At 34.8% G+C, this 25765-nt stretch overlaps 1 protein-coding gene across 1 annotated transcript in view; it reads left to right on the top strand.

The window, feature by feature from the left end:
- The window catches only part of LOC138692744 (probable cytochrome P450 301a1, mitochondrial), a 56551-nt gene extending 54204 nt beyond the window's left edge, over positions 1 to 2347 (top strand). The window contains exon 11 of the mRNA XM_069815936.1: positions 1904 to 2347. Coding sequence (XP_069672037.1) covers positions 1904 to 2014 — 111 coding nt within the window. The 3' untranslated portion in view covers positions 2015 to 2347. The remainder of the gene's footprint in view (positions 1 to 1903) is intronic.
- Positions 2348 to 25765: the final 23418 nt, after the last annotated feature.

The following is a 25765-nucleotide window of genomic DNA, read 5'->3' as shown; positions in this document are numbered from 1 at the left end:
CTTCTCCCGAGCACTACAGATATGTACTAAATTGTCTTGGAAATATATTAATGTACCATCCCATCATTATAAATATTCCGCTAGATTGCAGTAGTGTGCTATGTTGTGCTGCTTTTTTTACCAGTTGTGCCAACCATGCAATCTTAGTTGAACTCTATGGAAAATTACTAGTCAAGAAGGCTTTGTTGATTCAGTTTCATTTTTATTAAAACAGTTGCATTTCACTTCAATTATTAACAAAATATATTAAAGAAACTGATAGGTGACTATCCATAATCTCATACAACAGAAGTTATAACCTAAACAAGGTAAATGGTAGAGAAGTTCTAATTAAAGATTATTAATCATTTTAAAAGGTACAATTATTGAAAGTACAATGTTGTCAAACAAAGAAACAAATGCAAGAGAGATGATGATTGTAGAATGAGCGGTCGTGATTGGTTGAAACACGTCGTTCCGTACCGTTTTATTGGTAAAAAAGTATGGCGTAATAAAAGTAGTGTAATAGTTAACTTAAATAGTTATTTATGGTACTTGTGAGGTAAGTGCATCTTTATTACACGAGTGCAATAAAGATCACGCTCACAAGTACCGTACGTAATTTTATCCATGACTATAACGAAAAATTATGTTTTACAAAAGAAAATATGTTGAAAATAATTCCTCATGTAATCACATATCATGGCATGGATTTTAGAATCGATACGTGTATTAGGTAGGTCATGATGTAGGAGGCCATGATTAGTGAAGAATGGTATCTAAGGCGTTGGATAAATAACAAATTATAATTAATTGTATAAGTTTAATATATATTTTTTCATTTTAAACGTGTATTTTCATCTTTTTGAAGTTTCAGGGATTATTTAGAAGTGTTCACGGGACTAATGCGATTAAAATAATTTCACATTTTACTTCTGTAGACTTAAGAGGAATATTAAAATATAATTAATCATTGTGTCTGTTTAGCTCAGTTGACTAACGCGTGTTGTTATAAAATTATAAAATTCTATAAACCCATCTTCGCAGGTTCAAGTATCGTCGCTTCCCAAAAGGCAAATTATTACAAATTTAAAGAAAAATACATAGGCCTATTAGATATGGATGCAATGCATAAATTACGACTAGTAGATAGAGAAAAGAGGAGATTGAGTGTATGTATATTTAAGATATGTTATTTCGAATAAATTTTATTCAGCTTCCTCCAAGTGAAGGCTGCCTAGAAGACAAAGCTTACCATAAAATTGTCGTTATAATGGGGAAAAAAAATAAAACAATGGAGCAGAAAAAGAATAAGAAATAGCACAATTAGAAATAATTGGAAAAGACTAAACAAAACATCATTAATTCCAGAAGAAACATAAAATTTCCTAGTATCTATTAGTTATTGGATGATCACAGTCGTCTATTTAGCACTGGTTGCAAGACCCAACTTAAGTGAGCATATCGCCATAGCAAAGAGCTCAATCTATATAAAGAAGTAGAGGTAGTGACATCTAGTAACTAATATATTAACTTCTTGAGTAATAGTTCAATGGAAAAATATACGTCTGTGTGCCCGGGTACTAGGAAAATACTAATGAAATGTGAGATAAAGTTAAAACTGTGAGGTAAAGTCTTTATCTCACTAGTGAAATAAAGTAATGTTGAATAAAAGCTTACTTTACAAACGCAAAAGTACTTAGTAAAGGCATGTTTTTCGTTATGGTCATGGATAAACAATATTATAGAATGTGATATGAACATCGGACAAATTATATAACAAAAAATGAAATAGAAATCCAAGATCATAAGTTTAAGAGAAGAAAGTGTGTTCTCAGTTTCAAAGACACTGTCCCCAAATTTCCAGCATCTCGCCGTTTATTCAAACGATTGTAATGATATATTTCAATTACTTATTTTTCAGATCATCCGCAACTTTCACGTTGAGTACAACCATGGTGAAATGAAGTTCCAGAGCAAAATTATATGTACGCCAGTTTCGCCATTAAATTATAAACTCGTAGAGAGAGACTGAATAACTTTTGTGAGTGAGTTAAAAAAATCCGCAGGAGGAATAACTTTCAGGTCTTTAGAAAAGGAACTGACAAAAATAAACAAGATACCTACACGCAACACTAACGAAGAAACAGAAAAAGAAGTGTTGTATTGAAGATGAGAATCGAAGTGACACTGAAGACAAACATTAATATATCACACAGTGACGCTACAGACTGAATGATATGAAATGAATTTTTTATTATTTTTTCAATCAAGTAATCATTTTCTCTTTTGCTATTAGTAGGCTGACATACTATCTATGGTTTATTTTCAACAATTTTAATTTTATTAAAGAACTAGTAATGTAAACTAAAATCGATGTATTAATATTCTTACTTCAAATACTCAACGTATCATTATGTATGTTTCAGTGAACTTTATTAGTAAATGAACGTAGAATTATTCCAGGATCTTTGCTGAAATTGAGTACCCGTAACGGGTAGAAATAAAAGTGAGGGATGATCTAACAAAACTGGCTAATATGCATCAGAGTTTGAAATGTCGTTAGAGCTGTGGTTCCCAAACTTCCTGAAAGCGTGGCCCACTTTTGGGGGAGATTTTCTATTGCGACCCCTCCCCCCTGCCGTATCGGTACTAAACCGCATTCTAAAAATATAAATCCTTGTAAAATCGAAAATTAGACTAATTTTACTCAAAACCAGTGGATACTACCCAAATTACGACCAAACTGAATTATATAATGGAGCAACAATTACACGAAATATTAGTTAAAAATCATTTCTAGTAGTTCTACTTCAAGCCATTACAAATGATGTCAGTGAACATTAGATCTACCCCTAATTCCGCCTACGAAACAATTAAATACCACACATATATCAACTGTTATTTGGGCTTACTTACTTACTGGCTTTTAAGGAACCCGCAGGTTCATTGCCGTCCTCACATAAACCCGCCATTGGTCCCTATCCTGTACAAGATTAATCCACTCTCTACCATCATATCACACCTCCCTCAAATCCATTTTAATATTATCTTCCCATCTACGTCTCGGCCTCCCCAAAGGTGTTTCTCCCGTCGGCCTCCCAACTAACACACTATATGCATTTCTGGATTCGTCCATACGTGCTACATGCCCTGCCCATCTCAAACGTCTGGATTTAATGTTCCTAATTATGTCAGGTGAAGAATACACTGCGTGCAGCTCTGCGTTGTGTAACTTTCTCCATTCTCCTGTAACTTCATCCCTCTTAGCCGTAAATATTTTCCTAAGAACCTTATTCTCAAACGCCCTTAATCTCTGTTCCTCTCTCAAAGTCAGAGTCCAAGTTTCACAACCATACAGAACAACCGGTAATATAACTGTTTTATAAATTCTAACTTTCAGATTTTTTGACAGCAGACTAGGTGACAAAAGCTTCTCAACCGAATAATAACAGGCATTTCCCATATTTATTCTGCGTTTAATTTCCTCCCGAGTGTCATTTATATTTGTTACTGTTCCTCCAAGATATTTGAATTTTTCCCCTCTTCGAAGAATAAATCTACAATTCCATTCCGAGGCTTATTGTTAGGTTTCGTAACAAGCTGTTTTTTACGGTGATGGGTTGTTAGCCCTTCGCCCAACACCCAAGCTGGAGGACCACCCCTTATCGGCTGTTCACGACTGCTTATTCAATATATTCGCAGCTACCCTCCATATCTGGAGGCTGTCTCCTCTATCCGCAACCTGAGGACGCGCCATGTCGTGGTGATAGGGACCCACAGTACATGGGTTTTGCCTAAGCAAAATGAACTGCTTAAGTCAGACACACTGTACATGTCAGCCAGAAGCTCAATCAGAAGAAAGATAAATATTAAGGAACAAAAACGATCTCAAGCTATGGAATGAGGTAAAAAGAACTTTTAACTATTGAAAGGAATTTGCATTTTAAAATATTTAAAAACAAACTCAGACGAAGATAAAATACACCACAAGCTAAAATGTGTTTAAAATGGTGTATAAAATAATAATGGTGTATAAAATAATTACCTTTTTAACAAGCCTGAAATAAACATTGCTAGTATAAATATTGTAACATAAAACAAGATGATTGGCTCAATTATTATAAATATTATTACAGCCATAGTAAATAATTTCCGTAACGGTTCTAAATGAGAAATGAAGGTTGACAACAGCTGTTGTATTGGAGAATCTGATTATCACATTTGAATACTTTCCTTATATTTCACCAATGGAAGGAATATTCACGAAACTATTAATTATACCGCGATATCCTCCACTGACCTAGTGGACATTCATAGCTATCGAGGCTGAAGAGCGCAATGGGAAACCTTTGCATAACGAAAACAGTAATCTTTAGCGAAAATACGTTTCTTGGTATCCTACACTAATCCCATAAATATTTTACATTTTGTATAATGCAACCTAGAAATCATTCAGAACTTTTCTGTAAATGTATATTGTGTGAAAATGTATGACAATTTTCTTCAGTATGACAACGGAATATTTTAAATTACTAATATCAATCAATTACTTAGAAAAGGTGTTTGACAGAGTGGATTGGAATAAAGTGATGGGGATCCTAAAGAAAATTGGAGTGGATTGGAAAAAGAGGAAGCTGTTCAGTAACCTTTATATGAAACGAGTCAAAGTCAGGATAGGAGAAAGAATTGTCGGAAGGCAGTGAAATAAGGAGAGAAGTACGACAAGAACGCCCTTTATCACCTCCCCTGTTCAACATCTACTTGGAAGATTTAGTGAGGAACTGTTTTCAGAACATTGGTATAGTGATAGTAAGAGGAAGAAGAATAAAGTGTATAAGATTTACTGATGATATGGCATTGTTAGCAGAAGAGGAGATGATATTAAGGGATATGCTACTGGAAGTAAATGACAGCTGTGACCATTATGGAATGAAGATAAATGCCAACAAGACGAAGACCATGGTCATAGGAAGAAAAGTAAAGATGCTAAAGTTGCGAATTCTAAATGAGGCAGTAGAGCAAGTGGACAGCTTCAAATACTTGGGGTGTACTGCAAGCAGTAATATGAGCTGCTGCCAAGTCAAAATGAGAATAGCAATGACAAAGGAAGCTTTTAATACAAAAAGGAGCATCTTCTGCGGACCTATGTAGACAATGTTATGTTTTATTTAACGATGCTCGCAACTGCCGAGGTTATATCAGCGTCGCCGATGTGCCGGAATTTTATCCCGTAGGAGTTCCTTTACATGACAGTAAATCTACTGACATGAGCCTGTCGCATATAAGCACATTTAAATGCCATCGATCTGGCCCGGGATCGAACCCGCAACCTTACGCATAGAAGGCCAGCGCTATACCAACTACACCAACCCGGTCGACTCCTATGGACAAAGAACTAAGGAAGATACTAGTGCAATGCTTTGTGTGGAATGTAATATTGTATGGAGCAGAAACATGGACGTTACGACGAAGTGAAGAGAAGCGAATAGAAGTATTTGAAATATGGATATGGAGAAGGATGGAGCTTGTGAAATGGACAGACAGAATAAGAAATGAAGCTGTGTTGAAAAGAGTGAATGAATAAAGAATGATGATGAAACTGATTAGAAAGAGGAGAAGGAACTAGCTGGGTCACTGGTTGAGAAGAAACTGCCTTCTGAAGGATGCATTGGAAGAAATGGTGAAGGGAGAAGAGTTTGGTACAGAATTAGATATCAGATGATAGACGACATTAATATATATGGATCATATGAGGAGACAAGGAGGAAGGTCGAAAATAGGAAAGACTGGAAAATTCTAGGTTCGCAGTGAAAGATGTGCCTTTGGGCAGAACACTATGAATGAATGAATGAATGAATGAATGAATGAATCAATCAATCAATCAATCAATCAATTTGATTAACATGCAATCTCGATGGTGGACTGGTAATTACATAATTGGTTTGTAGAATTTCAATATTTTTAAGTAATATGATTTCTAATGTATTCTTCTCAAAATATTTGAGGGAAGAAGGCTAGAAGAACGACTTTTATTTTGACTATATCTATTTCAGAATAGTTGTCAATCCGACATTTGCTTATTCTACCTATAAAATGTCAGTCTTTGTTTATGAATAGTGTCTGTACTTCGTAAACAAAGAACATTAAATTTATACTATTATTTTCAATCTTAATTCATGCATATTTGACGAAATTCTTGAGAATTTGGAGATACCAACTTCGCAAACGATTATATTCGTCAACTGACATAGTCTACAGTTTCAAATGCAGGAAACTAATTAAGAAAAGCTAAATCGTGTAGATGATTTATTTTACTGGACAGATATGAACATGGTAATGTAAATGACATTAAAATAAATTATGTCTCTGGATTTCGTGATGTATGGTTGGATAATTTAGGAGTTTATCTCCAGTAGAACTCTGCAAGTTTTATAGTTGCGTGACTTTACAGAACGCCTTCATTCTGTGATTTACGATCCACAAGCAGCACTTTTCAAACTAGTAAATGTTTCGTATTGTAGTCGTTTACCTTGCACAGTTAAACACAACAGATGTAAGCTAGCTTAAATTCAATTACACAGCATTACTTTCGTCGCCATCGTCGTCACAGGCTGAACAGCATAGTGTGGGCTATAGCCTTCTTCAGAAACTTTCGTAATTAACACACTGGACAGATACACGACGGGACTACTGTAATGTGTGGTCATCACGACGCCTGTCTTCCACGAAAACAACATGCTTCACGCTGGCAACTGGCAAACAGTTACGCTGGATTCGAACCTACTGTTTACCTAAAAATATATAGAGAATGAAAGTAATAGCACAGTCTAATACATACAGTCACGCAACTCATACGTATAAAATATGCCAACATTTGACAGCTGGCGCGACAGTAGCCCTCTAGCGACAGGAAAGTTAAAAGTGTGCACACGACATATGATAACACATCAGAAAAAACGGGTTTTGCGTAATTTATTTTATATTTTTATGCTATACAATAAGTGTATATGGTTCTTATTAATTCTACTTTAGAATCCTGGAAGAATTTCACACGCAGTTAATCTACAAGTTTCAGTAGCTGGAAATAAACGTAATTCTTTCTGCTCCTTACAACTGAATCATGGCCCTGATCACGTATCATGGTTTGAAATAATATAATTGTTCGTACGTGGACGGTTAATTCAATTCATTCCTATAATATATTTATGAATCATTGGAACTCTATATTTCTTGTGAGAAGATTAAAAATTAGTAGCTTCAAAATTGTAGGGCGTATCTCGTAGGGTATATCGCGTGGTGAACTCCTCTCCCTATTTCCTGAGAAATTAACTATTTTCCATAACGCAAATTGGGGTAAACTCGGCCGCTGAGGTAAACTTGAAAATAAAAAAAGGGGAGGATTTAAACCCTAATATGAAAGACATTGATTTATGAAGTTCATTATTTTTCCATTTCTTAAGAATCGGTATTTCCTTTATTATTTTGAGCAACAAATTAGTACTGATATTATGGTTTAAATTTTATGGCAAGTTTACCGCATTTTACATTACATTTCCAGTTTTCACACATAAGCTTAATTTTAACTTATCCTACCTATATAATACGTACCTTACATGCACTTACTGTTAATATGACGTAGGTGAGAACAAATAAATGAACACACAATTTTGTTGAAAAGATTATAACTTCAATTAACTCAGAAAATGTACGCCTAATTTTATTTTCAGAGCAGAAGTGGTGTAAGTCAAAAATGGGTAATGAGGGTTAAAGTAAACATTATATAAAATACAGCGCAAAGTAGCAGTTAAGATTGAATTTATTTCAACTATTAGTAGTCAGTGAATAGCACGAAGAATATATTAATTGCTACTTTGCGCTGTATTTTACAGACTTTTTACTTTAAACCTCATTACATAATTTTGACTTACACCACTTCTGCTCTGAACGGCTCAAATAATGACTGGGAATGTAAAATCAACACCAATAACAGTCATGCAAATTATTACTGAAAAGATTGCTTTTTATATTAAATTTTAAAAGGCTCTTTTATTTCTTGAGAACTTAATACGTCTGCCACATGAATCTACACCAACACATCAGAAATTAATCGACACAGTCTGGATTTAACCTAGAAGTGAATGTTTTGCAAAAGGATACAATACTCCATGAATTCTTGAAAAATTAACACCATGATACCCACTTGAATGCTATACAACATTCAACTTTTGAAAAATATAAAGAAAAAAACAAATACAAAAATTATGGAATTACTTGCATTAAAAACTGTAGATATAATATCCAAAATCGGAATGGTTACACATTTGCACATAAGATCTCCGAAAAAAAATAATATACTGTAACAGGTATTTACTTTGTTTTTATTTAAACTCTCCTTCCTGACATACACTAGGTAACTGATAACTAATAAATGTTTTATAGAACACAATACGTACGCTACCTACAACGTGGATTATTGGTTATGACTGAGCTATGATTTTCTCTTGGTCTTTAGGGAATCTGAAGAACGACAAATTCGGAGATTTAAACTTGTTGTTACTGCAATTTTCGTCACTGCACACATTGCCTTTATTCCGACGCATGATTAAAATGTTATTATAACATCTCGCATCCCTTTAAAGCACGTGCTGGCTGAACGAGACTGTATCAACCCTATGACCAGTGCCTTGCCTGCCGCTTGGGCGCTAGTGTCGCGAATTTTGGCAAAAAAGTGTTGAAGTTGCGCGACTGTATGTATTAGACTGCGGTAATAGGTAGAGTCCGGAATTTTTAAGTGCTAAAAGTTAAGAATGTCACTGAGTGTAGACGAATAGAAGTGGTGTCCGTGAGGAGGGATTTAAGCTTAGTTCACAAGAGTCCGATATGTAATAATAGTTAACAGAGTCAGAAGGACTGAGCAATGGATCTTGTAAACCTTCCTCTAATTTGTAAGTGGTTGTTAACCCTTAAAAGCCTGAATTATTTTTCGTCAAGTTTTTCGTTTATTTCGTTATAGACTAATTAAGTGGATGTAATTGAACACAACAATGCTTTTGTTTTCTAATGTTGAAGCAAATATGTGGAATTGCAGGGCGTGACCATATCGTGACGCTAGGTCATTATGTTGTCAAATCTTAAACAATGAGTTATTGCCTTATAATAACATCTTTCAAGCAATTTATTGAACTTAACTGAACTTTAGCATACAAATAATATATTCATCACTCATTCAGTATTCTGCCCAAGGTCAGATCTTTCACTGCAAACCCAGCATTCTCCAATGTTTCCTATCTTCTGCCTTCCTGTTTGTCTTATACGATCCATATATCTTCATGTCGTCTATCATCTGATATCTTCTTTTGCTCCGAACTCTTTACCATTTACTCCCGTTCACCACTCCTTCCAGTGCATCCTTCAGTAGGCAGTATCTTCTCAGCCAGTGACCCAATCAATTCCTTTTCCTCTTCCTAATCTGTTTCAGCATCATTCTTTCTTCACCTACTACGCTATTTATACATTTAATTAAGCCACTGTCACTGAATTTGAGAGTATCATTAAATGATAGCAAATATTTTCAGTTTATTTTTTTCAAGTATAGTGTTAAATTTAACATTTCATCCAAGTTTTATTTCAAATATACCTAATTACACACATGTATTTCCTAGGAGACTAAATGTTGTCATTGTACGTTATTAGAAGTGCAAAAATATGTTACAACTTTTCGAAAAAGGAGAAATATCCACACCATTTCTATTACAAATCCAAACCTATTATAAAAATGCAGTCTGACAGACAGTTTTCATTCAGAACGAAAGGTTCTGAAGTTTCATAAAACATTGCGGAACCGAAAAATTAATAGCTTTAGATTAGGACGTTCTAAAAGTAGGATAACGTAGACTTAACTCTAACTTCCAATCCGCGATTCTATTTGAATAAATATTATTTGCTCAGCAGAGCGACGTTTCCATGAGGTGATACTAATAACAATTCTTTATCGTTTAGAATCACTATGAAATCCTTTTGGATGAAATTTAAAACTGAATTTTGTATTAGCACACTTTTTCTTGCTTCTTTTTCCAATCACCGTTTCAACCTCGCTCAATTCTCTTCACCGTTATTATTTCCACGGCTCTAGATGGAACCGATTGTATTAAAATCTCTGATCTCATTCCAGTTTCAATTCCCGTCCGGAAATTTGCTGGACAGTGAAAAGAAAGTTTTATACAATGTTCGTCGATCTGAACCGAACTATTGCTTCAGTAGAAACTCGGATAATTGTATGAAAACCAAAGTGTCTGGGATAGGTACGAGACACTTTGCACTCTGAAAGTAAAAACAATAATAGTTTCAGAACAATTTGCCGAACGACGCAATTGCAGTCTATGCTGAGAGCCAACTGATTCCTTCTTGGCAAAATGAGCTACACTTCGATTCATGAAATATCAAATCAAGTTTGTGTTGGATAAAGTTTCAATGCGGCAATTTTTTTTTTAGAAACCTTGTTCTTTTCTTCTATTCCCATTCCAAAATTGCCCCATTACAGACATATTTTCATTTCGCCATCACTGAAATGTCCTTGTAAATAAAAATAAATAATTCTCCTTATATTTCATCGTTTTTATATAGATTAGTAACAGTAAAGCCTAATTAACAAGATTCAAACGGGTATAAGACCAGGATATATGCTCTAGACAATTGAAGGGTTCAGAACCATAGTGGGCTAAGCGCCATTTACAAGGGTTAAAATGAAGTTATTACCATGATTCAACGGAAACATATAGCAAGTAATATAAAGTATACACATTAAAACTCAATGATATGTCAATCTTCATTAAACTATGGTATTCACTTAACTTCAAACCTTTCTTTCTCTGTTTTTAATAAATGGCTCAACCCTTCAATTCTAAAATATCTTAAATTTCAAAGGAACTTTCTGGCATCGAAAACTGATGTCATTTCAGCAATTAATGTTTCACAAAGATAGTCCTTTGCATTTTATTTTATTCCCAATATAAAATTGAATATTATTTTAACGATAACGTCCACACGTGCAGAGTAACGGTTAGCGCGTCTGGCCGCGAAACCAGGTGGCCCGGGTTCGATTCCCGGTCGCGGCAAGTTACCTGGTTGAGGTTTTTTCCAGGGTTTTCCCTCAACCCAATATGAGCAAATGCTGGGTAACTTTCGGTGCTGGGTCCCGGACTCATTTCACCTTCATCTCATTCAGACACTAAATAATCTAAGATGTTGATAAAGCGCCGTAAAATAACCTACTAAAAATAAACGATAATCCAAAAACATGTGATATTTTCTCTAATTTTGTGGACTTTCAACACATTGCTTAGGTTAAACACTAAAAGATGACTCAAGATAAGGTGAACAAAGGTAAGCTGAAGACATAAATTTGATAGTTAAATTTGACATTTAATAACTTGCTGATTTGAAATTAAAATTTGTCTAAAATTTGAACAGGTGACCATCAATATTTTTCCTAACTATGGTGAAAAAGAAGACAAATCACGTTACTAATTTAAGATCCATGAACGCGAAATATATTTGTTGGTTCATAGGTTACACTTGCCCCAAGATCCAGGGCTAGTGTAACCTGCCAATGACGTTCACATTTACTCGAACAGTAAATATTAGACTACTATCAATCCTAAAAACATGACATTATGCGAATTAAAAACAAAAATATAACAGAAAACAAAATTTCACTACACATCATGTTTAGTAGACTGACATGTACAGTCTGCACAATTTTGGCAATTTATATCGTTTACACCCTGTATAGGGATTGCGAGATAACCACATGTAGGTCTACTTAGCATACTCAGATGGGCCACTTGTGAATGGCCGTAAATTTTACCTACAAGCTACTTTGAGATTTATTCTCTGCATGCAAACCATGCTAAGGGTTTATATTAATATTAAAATTCGTCGTCCTACGCACGGTTCGATCGTGTTTATTATAGATACAATAGCAAATGTGGAGACAAGTAGATCAAAATCTACCAACAGATGTAGTAATAATAATTAATTCTACTTATTGATTCAATTAACTGCAATTTTAACCAATTGCTATTTTAAATGTATTTTTTTATTCACTTTGTTCAGAACTTAAATTTTAATATTTATTTTACTAATAATTGTAACATAAACTATAATATAAACAGAAAAAACTTCAGCTCGCCTCTGAAAGAGTAGAACTCGTGCTCAGGGGCGGATTCCTGAATTGAAATTAAGAAGTACATATATATTATAATTTGTCTTGTGTCTACTACGCAATAAGAATATATACATTTAAATTTACAATTTTTCATTATTTACAAAATCCATACATAACATTTTAAATTTAATATTAGAACTATTATAAATGACAAGATGAGGATATTTAAATATAAATTTGTTATATATTCTTTGGCCTAAATTACTACTATGATTAAATACTTTACCAGTGTTGCATTTTCCGTTCAAACAATCTTAAAGAATTCATTGCTTTTGTTTCATAACTATGAGAATACAATACAAAATTATTTCGATTTTTATCTATGAATTTTATTAATACCATATATATTAAATTTGTCTTATTTTAAGAACATTGAAGTCTAAAAAAAATTTAAGATGGAAAATCAGTAGGTTTATGAATGCATATTTAAATTATTTTCTCCTGTAATAAATAAAGTGGATTAAAATTGGATTTAAATAAGCTACTCCATCCTATAATTCCACACATAATTACCGATTGAAATTAAGTTAAGTATATTATTATTATTATTATTATTATTTTATATATATTATTTTACGTAATTTATTACAAAGGTAATTAATGTGTTGATTCCATTTTAAATGATTGTCGAAAATTATGCCTAAATACTAAATTTAGAAACTTACTTTGAAACGATAGTTATTACAATTCCATTTTTATTCCAGAATATAAAGCCACCCACTATTTCCAAGAACTGCAGTGTAATTGTCAGCATGTTGATGCACAAACATTGAAAATATATGCTTAAAACGGATGTCTTAAAGAGAACCAAATAACTGAAACGCAGTGCTGCTTCCTACTTGTGTTGAACGGAACTACAATAAAACATATAGGCTACAACAGATTACCCGATACTATTCTGGATGTTTTCCAATATTTTGTTTAACGGTATGACTCCGTAATTGGCTTGGATTTGTTTTTATTGGATGAATTTTATCGACTCCCTCTTCTCTATATAACAGTCGCTCATTCGCAGTCATGACCTGAATAGACCTTCGGTATGTAAATTGCTAAACCCAGCAATTATAGACCTATAACAGCCAATGAATACAGATGAATACGAAACAAGCTTTTAAATCAGAGTTCCTAAAATGTTTTTCTTACCAAATAGGCCTATCAAGTAATGCCACTATTTTATTCAATACAGTATCAAACAGAAAATCTGTCAAAATAAATTGTCAATTATTATGGACAAAAGATGAAAAACTATTTTCTCTGAATCATATACCGTACTCAAGAAATTTCTCCGTTTTTCCGACAATTTTAGAAGTTATAATTGAGGTGTACTGTAAGCAGTATCACGAGCTGCTGTCACGAAATCAAAAGGAGAATAGCAATGGCAAAGGAAGCTTTTAATAGAAAAAGGAGCATCTTCTGCGGACCTCTGAAGAAAGAACTAAGGAAGAGACTATGTAGTGATGTGCTTTGTGTGAATTGTAGCATTGTATGGGGCAGAAACATGAACATTAGGACGAAATGAAGAGAAGCGACTATAAGCATTTGAAATGTGGATATGGAGAAGAATGGAGCGTGAAATGGACTGACAAAATAAGAAACGAAACTATGTTGGAAAGAAGGAATTGGCTGGGTCACTGATAGAAAAAAACTGCCTTCTGAAGGATGCACTGGAAGGAATGGTGAACGGGAGAAGAGCTCCGGGCAGAAGAAGATATCAGATTATAGACGTCATTAAGATAGATGGATCATATGAGGAGACAAAGAGGAAGGCAGAAAATAGAAAAGACTAGAGAATGCTGGGTTTGCAGTGAAAGACCTGCCTTTGGGCTGAACACTATGAATGAATGAAGTAGAAATACGTGATATTTCGTTGTCGACACTATAGATGACACCTCCAACACCACATTTTCATGACACAGGCCACTGTTTACATGTTGCGGTCTTTGCGTTCTGCGTTAGTTTCCTTACTTGTCGACCCTGCAGTCTCCTTCCGCTTCCAGTATATTTGATTATTAATTTCGTGAATCTGCTCAATGCCAGCGCGTTAGGCTTATAAAGCAAGAGACCCGGGTTCAATAGCGCTCCTCCCTTAATTTACAGCTTGAGTTGAGCAAAGTCCGTGGTCCAGGAAACACATTAAAACAAATCATCACTGGTCATTTCCTTTGTTATAAATGAAATAATAATTATTTTCTTTAATTTAACTACGTATCTGATATTTAATATCTATCTTGCTCTTTGCTACCTACCAGTATCATTTCGAAACTCACAAAAGAAAAATAGATTCGCATTTAATACGAATAAATTTCTGTAATATTTGCCTATTATTTACAAAACTTTAACAATTGAGGACTACACGGCAAGAAGGATGAATAAGCACTCGAGCGCATGATGTTCTTTGTGCCTTTCTTGCGCGGAGGAAGGAGCGGTAACCAAGGAGTTGTTTTCCCCCTACTCTACTAGTAACATGCAGCAAAGATTTCGCAATGCATTAGTACTTCGATATGATGCAGTCATGGGGTCTATGTTATTTAATGCATACAATTTACGATATTAATAATTAACTTAACTATTAGAGTAATATTATATGCAAGAGAAGTGAATTAATGATTGGGTTAAAGTCGAAAACCAAATAAATTATTACAATATAACCTAATAGCTATTAAAATCAAGCCTTTAATGAGCATATATTCTTCAGGAAAAAATAGTAATATGCACTATGTGTTTTGACACAATTATTGCATAATGTAATAAAGATGCACTTGGTACCGCCATAAAAATAAATTCACATATAAAAACAAAAGTTCATTGGCTGTTGAAATAAAATTATAGGCTTACTTCCTTTTATGAGGGACCTTCTGAAATATTCCTTTGCAGCAGCTAAATTACAATATAGGAAGTATTCTTATAAGGTAAGGGTGTTAAAATCTGACATGGAAAAAATACCAGTGTGTTTGAAAGCATTCATTTCCTTGCATGGATCTCTTACAAGCTCGTTCAGGTACTACAGAACTTCTCAAGTCTACAGGTATGCCACCTAAAGATCATAATCATAAGAACAAAAACCCGGATGATGTCTTCGAAAGTGTGCTCAACCACATTAAATCATTCAAGGGAAGGAAAAGTCATTATTGGCAGTCAAAAAGTGATCGAATATATCTTCCCAACAATCTCAACATTAAAAAAATGTATGAAAATGTGTCTTATGAATACTAAAGAAAGATTTTCAACCCCAGATTTAACATATCATTTGGATATTCACGCCGTAACATTTGCAATACTCCTACATGTGATAAGTTTCAGGCTGATCCTAAAGTTCATTAAAATAAACTCTCTGATAACTAGACATCGGATTTTTAGGCACTAAAAATTGCAGTTTTAGGCGCCTAAAATAAGCTCAAAATTTGTAAAATTAGGCTCTATTTTAATGAAAATAGGCATTTTAGGCACATCAAGGTATCATACTTATTTCTTTCACTGAAATTTTTAGTTATACACTAAAATACGCACAAAAAAGTATGTTGAAACATTAAAAAAGAATACTATATTATATTTATAAACAGAGCTGCACAAATTTAATATATTGAAACTTATGAAATAATGATTATTGATATCAAGATTACTCATTTTAAGTTATTGAAATTCAGTTCCATGCTGACTTTATTATAATTATCTGCACAGTACACCACCAGAATTTTTTCTAAATTCTCCACAGTTAACCTTTGCCTTTTGTCACTGAGAATCATTTTGAAAGCAGAAAAACTTCTTTCAACCGAAACTGATGTGAGAGGCGCAAATTTTAAATTAGGTACAATAGAAACTTCAATACTTACTGGAACATTTACGCTTTCCCCCGATATCACTCTTGATACTTTTTCCAACAATGAAAATCCTACATTCTTATTTAATACGTTGTCCCACTTATTTTTAACTTTTTTCCCAGTTTCGCCCAAAGCAGAATGTATGTTCACTTGAGCTTCCTTTACTATTGCTATTTGGCTACAAAGAGATTGTTTTCCACGTTCTAATTGTTCAATGCTTGCAGGTATGAAAGAAAAGTTTGATGTTATGTAGGCAATATCGTTTTTCACTCGTGAGTCATTCAGACAATCTTTCACTGCTTTCACACACGCTGCACTATCAGTTTCAGGTAATTTATCAATAACTGTGACCACTTCTTTAAAATACTTAGAATAATACACCACTGACTGAATCCAGGTTCCCCATCGTGTAACAACCGGCTGAGGTGGGAGTGGGATATCTGGAAAGTTCTCTCTGAATATTGAGATCCTGGATGGGGCTTTACAAAAACATTTTTTTGTGTTAGAAATAAACGAATTGACAAGAGGAAATTCATTCCGGATTGTTTCAGAAACCCTGTGAAGGCCATGTGCTAGACAGGTTACATGCGTGAGGTTAGGATAAAATGTTTTAAGAAGTGGAGCTGCAGCAACCATGTATGAGGCAGCATCAGTACAAAACAACAGAACTTTAGAATTGTCTATATTACCTGAGTATAAAGACTGTAGGCCTTTATTTACAAAATAAGCAATGGCTTGGCTATTCACTTTCGAAAGTTCCTTAACACATACGAGGTGTGGAATCGAAGGTCCATCAGGACTAAGTTTTCCTACTACCATATTTGCTATATACCTATTCATAGGATCTGAGGTTTCATCCACAGAGACCCATATGTAAGAATCACCTATATCCTCCCGAATGGAAGCTAAAGTTTCATTGTATATTCTGTCTAAGTAATTTTTTCTTAGGGTCGACTCAGATGGGATATTTTGTTTGCAGTATTTTTGTAAAAACTGTCTTAAAACCGGATTTTCAATTGCATTCTAGGGAATGTTAGCAGCAACAAACGCTCTGGTTAAATCAGCATAGAAATTGCTGCTGAGATTGGATGAAGTAGGCTGTGTTAGTAAAGTTTGTTGCAGTTGATTTTTCTGCTGAGCTTTAGCCTTATGAGCCGCTCCTTGCACATGCTGCTTTAGGTGGTACTTCTTTTCTTGCGAAATCTAAAAATGTAAAGTAAACTGAATTAAAATAAAATCCTAATTGTTGTATTGCCGTATTTCTATCACAAAGTTAGTGGGTTCGAACAATCAAAATTTTAATGACCTGCAAATACTTTAACTATCGGAATTTAAAAGGTTAAAGTGTAGTGGTCTTAAAAAGAATTATACCTCAGGATAGCTCAGTCAATGTATAAATATTATAGGCCTACTCATTAAAATTAATAGAATTTATATATTTCAACTATTGTTACATACCTGTTTGCTACAAATCTTGCAGAATATTATTTTTCCATCATAAGTGAATTCTGAATATTCTGCTAGCCATTGCCGGATCAATGTAGATTTTGCACTTATATTTTTCGGCATTATCGCGTTAAACTTCACAGGAAAACGTCCTACCGCTCAAAACTGCTCAACACAAATAAGGTGAGGGAAAGAGCAACTGATAACGAGCATTCAAATGAACCGTTGTTATTGAGATTCAATTGGACAAAAATACAAAGTTCCACTTATTGTTGCATTTCCTGGTAGTGTTAACACTAGGAGGGCCATTCTTTTAAATATTTTGTAACGGTTTACCCTACTAATTCGCAGTTTTACGACTTTTCATAAATATTTCAAAAACACTCTTTCTCCAAAAATTGTGATTTTATGACACTCTGAAGGGCAGTACAGCTAATCGGTTTCAGACCGAAAACAGTCATTTTTATAGTATAGTATATCTCTGAATCGGTAGCAGCACATGTTGTGATTGTTGCCTGCTTCAAAACTAAGGTTGGTTCTTTGTCGGCATTTATGCCTCCAAACATGTTAAATTCGGTGAAATCTATTGCGAGTGTCGTGAGATTCAAAACATTTTGTTTCCTTTATCAATGGTTTCATGGCCGGTGTGAAGCAAACTTTCCACTTTTTAAATGCCTTAAATTTCGCAGTGAATGCATGTATAAATTATAAAAAGTAAGAGTAAAATGCGAAACTTTACAGTGAGTTAGGCATTTTTAGGCGAATATTAACAAATTAGGCTCTAATAACCGTTTTAGGGCATTTTAGGGCACTATAAAACTCTTTGAATACCTTTCAATTTCCATGAAACACAAATATTAATAATTATTTTTACTTTTCTCCTAAAGAAACAAAATAGGCATTTGCCCTAGAATCCGATGTCTGCTGATAACACTGCGTCTTTTCTTCCTGTACGTGAACGTATACTATACACTCGTATATTCGTAGAATAACACTGTATTCGCTTTGTTTCTGTGTTTACGGCTAGGTCCGGTCTGTCTTCTAAGCTTCGTACAACAACGGCATATGACGCTGAATGCTCCGGCAACTCTATTCATCCCTTTTGCCGTGTACAGTTCAATTGTCTTGCAGTTTTTCAAGTGAGTTTGAAATGTGTTCCAAAAACGAACCAAAAAAAGTCACTTAAACGACTCAATTACGCGTTATTTTGTGTGTCTGTGCTCTTGTCTCTGATTATGCGCAGTATCTTGTAGGCATATCTGGAACTAATATTCCATAGCCCAATCTTTCTTTGGGTACATATTCATTGTCCGCCTTATTTCAATACTTTTAATCTAGTCTCTAGGTCACCGGTGCCCACTTGTGACCCGTGAGTGAGTTTCCCCTTAAACCGTAGTTTCGCCCTGTTGTGAAATTATTTCAGAAACTGCACAGTATTTGCTCCGCCAGAGTATAAACAACTAAACATTGCAGTTGTGTTCAAATGTGTCAGTCAGGAGTTCGTCCACATTTTTTGCAGAGAGATACCGAAAAACAGAACGAGTACAGTGTATACAAAATTAAGAACACGTATTTCAGAATTTGATGATGTGTTTATTATTTCTACCTAAACAATTCTGCAAATTTTGTAAATGTTATGTATCAGGTCCTATGCATTTAACGTAAAGCGTCATGTAAGTACTATTAAACATAAACGTGCTTATGATGTCAAATTAAATTCTGAGATTCAAGTTACACTGCCTCGGCTGCTGCGCGATCCGCCAATTCGTGCCTTAAATTCCCCCCCTCCCTCCCCGTGTATCGCTAGATGACATCACGCGCTACAACTCAAGGTTATGGTGGACACTTCGATTCTTCGTCTGTCGATCACTCTATATTTCATTTGAACTTGTCGTGTAGTATAGAAATAACATTATAGGCACGATAAAACTCGTCTAAAAATGTGTTGGTCGACGTTCTGGGATCTCATCTTGGTACTGGACCGAACTTACATACATATTGACGTCAAAACAGTGGATATAGCACACTTAGTGAAATATCAAATGAGTTATCAAACACACATCATAATGACGTCATTGAAGATGTACATTTAAGTTACGTGCCTAATTTCAAGTATGCTGCAACTGTGTCAGCCAACGTGGAACGCAGTTTTTTTCATTTTTAAGGCTAAGTATTCTGTTGAGAAATTTTTATCATCTAGTCTGCTGTCAAAAAATCTGAAAGTTAGAATTTTATAAAACAGCTACATTACCGCTTGTTCTTTATGGTTGTGAAACTTGGACTCTCACTTTGAGAGAGGAACAGAGATTAAGGGTGTTTGAGAATAAGGTTCTTAGGAAAATATTTGGATCTAAGAGGGATGAAGTTACAGGAGAATGGAGAAAGTTACACAACGCAGAACTGCACGCATTATCTGCGGCTTCCTTAAAAGCCATTTGTAACCAAGTAAGTAAGTAAGCCTAAGTATTTTTCTTCCATGTAACAGGATGTCGTTTTCAATGGAAAATTTGAAAATGATATTCAATGTTTAATATAAATATAAATGATACTCGGGAGGAAATTGAACACAGAATAAATATGGGAAATGCCTGTTATTATTCGGTTGAGAAGCTTTTATCATCCAGTCTGCTGTCAAAAAATCTGAATGTTACAATTTATTTGTTCTTTATGGTTGTGAAACTTGGACTCTCACTTTGAGAGAGGAACAGAGATTAAGGGTGTTTGAGAATAAGGTTCTTAGGAAATTATTTGGGGCTGTGAGGGATGAAGTTACAGGAGAATGGAGAAAGTTACACAACGCAGAACTGCACGCATTGTATTCTTTACCTGACATAATTAGGAACATTAAATCCAGACATTTGAGATGGGCATGGCATGTAGCACGTGTGGACGAATCCAGAAATGCATATAGAATGTTAGTTGGGAGACCGGAGGGAAAAATACCTTTGGGAAGGCCGAGACGTAGATGGAAGGATAATATTAAAATGGATTTGAGGGAGATGGGATATGATGATAGAGACTGGATTAATCTTTCACAGAATAGGGACCGATGGCGGGCTTATGTGAGGGCGGCAATGAACCTGCGAGTTTCTTAAAAGCCATTTGTAAGTAAGTAAGCCTAAGTGTTTTTCTTCCATGTAACAGGATGTCGTTTTCAATGGAAAATTTGAAAATGATATTCAATGTTTAATATAAATATAAATGATACTCGGGAGGAAATTGAACACAGAATAAATATGGGAAATGCCTGTTATTATTCGGTTGAGAAGCTTTTATCATCCAGTCTGCTGTCAAAAAATCTGAATGTTACAATTTATTTGTTCTTTATGGTTGTGAAACTTGAACTCTCACTTTGAGAGAGGAACAGAGATTAAGGGTGTTTGAGAATAAGGTTCTTAGGAAATTATTTGGGGCTGTGAGGGATGAAGTTACAGGCGAATGGAGAAAGTTACACAACGCAGAACTGCACGCATTGTATTCTTTACCTGACATAATTAGGAACATTAAATCCAGACATTTGAGATGGGCATGGCATGTAGCACGTATGGACGAATCCAGAAATGCATATAGAATGTTAGTTGGGAGACCGGAGGGAAAAATACCTTTGGGAAGGCCGAGACGTAGATGGAAGGATAATATTAAAATGGATTTGAGGGAGGTGGGATATGATGATAGAGACTGGATTAATCTTTCACAGAATAGGGACCGATGGCGGGCTTATGTGAGGGCGGCAATGAACCTGCGAGTTTCTTAAAAGCCATTTGTAAGTAAGTAAGCCTAAGTGTTTTTCTTCCATGTAACAAGATGTCGTTTTCAATGGAAAATTTGAAAATGATATTCACTGTGTAATATAAAAAAATCACACAAGGATAATATCCTTATATTATAAGGTTTATGTTTGTTAATATTTAATATGTAATATTGTAACATTTGCGATGTCGAGAAAGATACGCCTATGTATCTCGGTTCCTTTTTTTTTTAAGGGCATCAGTCATTTGATAAAAAATTTTGGCAAACCAAGAAAAAAACTATATTAAGAGATTTAAAAAAATGATTGAATTTTTTCCTGATTGTTAATAATGTACATATGTGATATTTTGAGAAGAGTTTTTAATATATTAATGATTTATTTTTTTAGAATTTCCCTCATTTTCACACTATGGAAATTAGTTACATGTCCTTTCAAAATAACACATATGTACATTTTCTTCAAAAGCCATAACTTACGATTTTTGAGAAGAGATTTCTAAATTATATTCTCGTGTTATTTCTTGTAACTAACATGCTGCTTTTTGAAGCTCATGTTCCGAATCTGAGAGGATGACCTGATCGTCAGCAAACAGAGCTGTGTTTAAAATAACTTTTCCCAAATTAAAACAACTGATTTGCCGTCTTTCCTACTGCTCGATACTTGCGTCAATTTAAATGTTAAAAAGGGCAGGAGATAGTGGGCAACCCTGGCGAACTCCTTTATTTATAAATTCTTGGTCTATCCCTGAAGTATATAGAGTAATTATTCAGAATTATATAGTAAAAAGTTTTACAAGTTCTAGCTAAAATCCCGCTTATTTGATTGCAACGTAACTAATTTTTTTGTGGGTTCAGTTTTCAGTTACTTTCATACAGCGTAAACATTTCATTCCTTTTTTTTGTGGTAATTGTGAAATTTAAACGTTTCTGTGGATATATTTTGATTGCGGCCATAATTAGATACGACTGCCCTGCAGAAGAGAATGCCGATAAAATACATCCCAATAAAAGCAAATGCCGCACAATCATTGCCTCACAAACCGACGCCAATTACGCAACAATGTTGTTAAACGAAATATTGGGAAATGTACAGAGCAGTATCGGATAATCAGAAATAAATGTTTTGTCCTAGTTCTCCTCTCTGTACACAAACATCATTATTGTACTCCGATTGTTTCGGTCTGTTAAATATACATTTCACGACAGGCGAGATAAATCTTTTTTTCCAGAATTCTGGGCAATATTGCGATTAATCACTGAAATCAGTGTTACTTTGACAGGATTCCCTTCACTATTAGTGGAAAATTGAAAAAATTTCTGCAGACAAAAATAGAAACCGATATTTAGCAACACTATTCATTTACTATTTTATAGTTTGCTGTAATGTGCGTGATACAATAATGTGTGCCTGTAGTAGATGTTACCAAACTCCCTCGATTCAAGTTACACATAATATTTCATGAAATATTTCACAACTACTCTAGACCAAAATAAATACACAGAATATGATTTGTAGGGTAAAATACGCAGGACGCATCTCGCTGCAATAGACATCACCTGCGCATGCATTGCAAGGGATGATAATTCCATTCCCCCATATGCACATATAATAGACGTACATAAATATACCCGCATTATAGAATTCAATTTTTCATGCCACTTTACTCATTGTAGAACAGTTGGAAACCGCTGATATTGTCAATAGTGAGAATAATTTATGCTTAATCTACATAATAATTTTCCCTGGCACCTTTTTAATGGCCCCAATATTGGTGCCACCTATTGAGAACTAGCGGAACTCTTTCAAAGTTTGTCAATTTTTTCATCTTTGATTCGACTTATACCGCGGTTGAAAAATTCGCTTACACGATCACAAAATCGTAGGTCAGATATCTTTGAACGTCAGTTATTGAAAGAATTTATTGCAAAGTGAAATCCGCACATGTTCAAGTTCCATAACTTACGAATGCACATTATCATTCCTGCAAAGATCACGACGGAAATGAACATCACGGTTCAAGCATGTGTTTACTAGCATGGCTTCAGAATGTCGGGAGTTGACTGTACTCCACGAACACGCAGCGACGACCTGTTTATATCCTTATCCGTTGCATTACCTGGGTTCGGCGTACTATATACCCAATGTGTCCTTAATTTCAGTCTTTAGGTAGCTGGAATACGAACCCTAATCATCAGTAATTATGCCTTATCCTAAAACTTAAACACTGTTAGTAGACCTAAAAAGTATAAAAGTAATATCATAAACTGAAATAACTGAAATCATTGCTTTTAACGTAAGTTAAATATTTTCCCACCATAGCCTACTTGTGGCTTATCGTACTTCGCTTCAGAGGAAAACGCGTACTTGCTCAGAGAGAGAGAGAGAGAGAGAGAGAGAGAGAGAGACAGACAGACAGACAGACAGAGAGGGAAATATGAATAGCAATGCATCGTTACTATAAAATTACAGTCTAGTATATACAGTCATGCAGCTTGAGTTTATGAGGGTACTAGAAACAATAGACTCTGCAGGTACTATTTCGCATTGTCTGTAATGAGGCGATAGTAGCGATCCTAGTGGTTAGCAACTATCTATGGATGCATATTTACTACGTATTGAGCTTCGTAACTGTATATACTAGACTGTGATAAAATTTTAACTATCGATGTAGTGTAGAGGAATTCATTTTTGCGTTACTTTATTTTGATTCCCACGTCACTTTACTACGATTGCATTAATAAATAAATGCTACAGAACCATTATTGCCACATCATGCATGTGGTTTCTAGGTTACTATGCTATTTTTTGGACCTTGATAAGTTTATTTTGGCACATTCCATCTTGTATATAACGATCCCTCACCAATTGGGTCCCACACATTCGTATATCCACCTTCCTCCTATACATTTCCACACCTCATTTCTTAGCTTCCCAGCTTCTATAAAAATTTCAGTCATCTATGTCGCTGTTCTCCTACAGTTCCCTTTTTATCAGTCTCATAATTTTTCGCAGAAGGCCCAGTTTCCACAAATCTGCGGCCAATAATACATTTAATGAATTAATTGCGTTAGTAACATACAAAAATGATACCACAATAATATTTCGAACCGCTATTATATTCAAACATCGCTGGTCAAAGTCCGTCGGACACTGGTGAAGAAAACTTTGAAATGTTCAGGGCAAATTAAGTGTCCTTAGTATTTTCAAGAAGAAAATTGATCCGGTGCCGGGCATCGAACCCGGAACTATTTTTCCCTTGAAAGTATTCAAATCAGTTTTATAGGGAACTATACCTGAAAGCCAGATTTGTATAACGTGCCCTTAGGTTACTATTTAACTATTGTACGGAGAACGTATTCCAATTGACTTTAGATGAATGTCAACATTATGAGAGTAAATGAAAGGCCAGTGGACAACATCCGGTATGCAGACGATGCTGTCGTCCTAGCTAACAGCCCAGAGGACTTTAAACTATTGATGGATCTAGTCCAAAATGGCAGTGCTGGATACGGTCCCAAGATAAATGACTCATAAATAAAACTGATGTTCAATTAGCAGCGAAGTGGAAGACTGGTGGGGTTAAATTCTGGGAAAGGGTAAAATACCCAAAATTGTACTCTTAATCGCATTTACCATGAAAGCCCATAAGCTCATATAATCTGCCTCAATGGGGCGGAATATACATGTTGTTTTGAAAAGACAGAAGTTACGTATCTCTCTAACATTCCTTACTAGATACCATGATACAAAAACGGCACAAAAATCGTAAAACTACAAAAATGTCGATCAGCCAGGCATGAGCCCAACCTAGTAAGCGATTTTTAAGATCGTATCTATGAAGTATGTATGTAGTTAGAAACGTGTGAGGTTTTAAGTTTAAGGATAAGGTGAATACCCAAAAGTCTACTTCTGAAATTTTTTTATCTTTTCTATTTATTCTTTAATATCCTGCTACTTTAATTTATCCTTCCAAATTTCAATGTTTAATACTCTAATTATTATTTAAATTGTTCTCCAGATACTCACGTGGATTCTAGGAGATCCTTTTCTTGGTTTCTAATTCTCCAGCTTTTGCGTCCATATAAATAACACAATCTACATCGTGTCCCGCTTAGAGGGATCGAGAAATAAATGCTAACCAATTAAAATCAGATAAAGATATCGTTGTGATTTACATCTGGCAAGCTAGAGAAACTGTCCAAGTTTACGCTGCATGCGTAACTTTAGTTTGTTTGTTGCTAAAATAAGCCTGGCTCCATTTTGTAGGATAACATGCTTTGGTCAACATGTGGACACCACTACAGAAAGTTCAGTGTATGCTATGGCTAGCAGAAGAAAAATCTGTTAAGCGAGTACAACGCCGTGTTCGTCGTACATAGACAGGTGAATCGAAAGACGAGGACCCATTGCCTGGCAAATCAGGTCACCCGATCTGACCCCCTTGGACATTTTTTCTGAGGGTTTGTGAAGGATGCTGTGTACCAAAAAGGCAGGGCTAACACTTTGGAGGAACTGAGACAAGGCATCACAAATGCAGCTGCG

The sequence above is a fragment of the Periplaneta americana genome, chromosome 17 (genome assembly GCF_040183065.1).
Source record: "Periplaneta americana isolate PAMFEO1 chromosome 17, P.americana_PAMFEO1_priV1, whole genome shotgun sequence".
Lineage (NCBI taxonomy): Eukaryota > Metazoa > Arthropoda > Insecta > Blattodea > Blattidae > Periplaneta > Periplaneta americana.
The sequence above is the reverse complement of the archived record's forward strand: the minus strand, read 5'-3'. Positions and strand labels throughout refer to the sequence as shown.